Source organism: Bombina bombina, chromosome 4 (assembly GCF_027579735.1).
Source record: "Bombina bombina isolate aBomBom1 chromosome 4, aBomBom1.pri, whole genome shotgun sequence".
NCBI classification, from domain to species: domain Eukaryota; kingdom Metazoa; phylum Chordata; class Amphibia; order Anura; family Bombinatoridae; genus Bombina; species Bombina bombina.
The window spans coordinates 1146694939-1146696293 of NC_069502.1; the positions used below are offsets into that span (position 1 = coordinate 1146694939).

Consider the following 1355-nt stretch of genomic DNA (forward strand, 5'->3'; position numbering starts at 1 on the left):
AAGAAATTTTGCCCAAGGACCTTTTGGTCCTAGGGAATATCCTCCAGCTCCTATGCCATTGCCTGGTCCTGGGAGTTCTCCTGTGCCACCTCCAGGTGTTAGAGGCTTTCCACCAGGACTTCCTCAAGGAACCAGGGATTTTCAACCAGGGCCCTTTGCACCTGGATTAAGGGCTCCACCACCTGGAAATGTTCCTTCTGCCATGAGAGACTTCCCACCAGGATCTCTACCTCCAGGACCTAGGGACTTCCCACCAGGATCTTTACCTCCTGGACCAAGGGACTTCCCACCAGGATCATTTCCTCCTGGACCAAGGGACTTCCCACCAGGATCATTTCCTCCTGGACCAAGGGACTTCCCACCAGGATCATTACCTCCTGGACCAAGGGACTTCCCGCCAGGACCCTTCCCTCCAGGAGTTAGAGAGTTTCCACCAAGATTACCACCTCCAGGAGGACGAAACTTTGTATTGGAGCCCCCACATACAGGAGTCAGGGACCTTCCTCCAGCACCGCATCCTGGATCATTTCCAGGAAGTGCTGAGCAGCATACATTTTCACCAGGATCCCATCCGCCAACACAGACTGATAATCAAGACAAATCTTAAAATTATGTTCAACAAATGGACTTGGGCAATGAAAAAGTACATTGCTTTCAGAATAATAAACCATTTGCTAGTTTACATGAACTTGTGAATTCTTATTTCACGTGTCTTATATTTGCAATAAGAATTTTATTCTTTTGAATCTCCCTATACATTTTAATTGCTAAAATAATAAAAAAAACAATTGCAAAGTGAACGTTTTGTTTAGAAAAATCTAAAATCAGTCATTTTCTGTTTTAAAAGGTGCAATACATAAAGTTTTCTGCTTTTTTAATTTAATATGTAGCCATGATTTGTGAAAACAAAAATGAGTGTCATAAATCTTTCAAACATTTCCTGTGGAAATACATTTTATAAAAATGTTAATATGATTGCTTTGCCACATTTAGCTAGCTTAATTATGCTGTATACCACTGGGTTACATGAAATAACTGATTTTAAGATCTGGTACAACACACCAGAGGCACAGACAGCCTTGTAAGTTGGAGAAAAACAATAATAAAGATTTAAAACAACAAATCTTTCATTGTATTGTCCTTTATGGTATCACTTAGCATAATTAGTAGTAAACATTTTGGTTTGAACTGTAGTATTTGCTCCATAAGAATAGTCTGGATGACAATTAGCTATGTCTAAAATATTTTGACTTTAGTAGTATGGAGGGGGCATGTTGGGGTTACATTTTTTAGAGCATCCAAGAAGCAATTTCTCCCAAATAAAATGTTTATGGGAGTGAGGACTTAAAAGCAAC

The 1355-nt window shown here is 40.1% G+C and overlaps 1 protein-coding gene across 3 annotated transcripts in view; it reads left to right on the forward strand.

Annotated features, from left to right (window-relative positions):
- The window catches only part of MIA3 (MIA SH3 domain ER export factor 3), a 220057-nt gene extending 218934 nt beyond the window's left edge, over positions 1-1123 (forward strand). For all 3 annotated transcript variants that reach the window (XM_053712522.1, XM_053712523.1, XM_053712521.1), the window contains one exon: positions 1-1123. This exon is cut by the window's left edge and continues 64 nt beyond it. In XM_053712522.1, the coding sequence (XP_053568497.1) occupies positions 1-607 (607 nt within the window). In that variant the 3' untranslated portion in view covers positions 608-1123.
- The last annotated feature ends 232 nt before the right edge of the window (positions 1124-1355 follow it).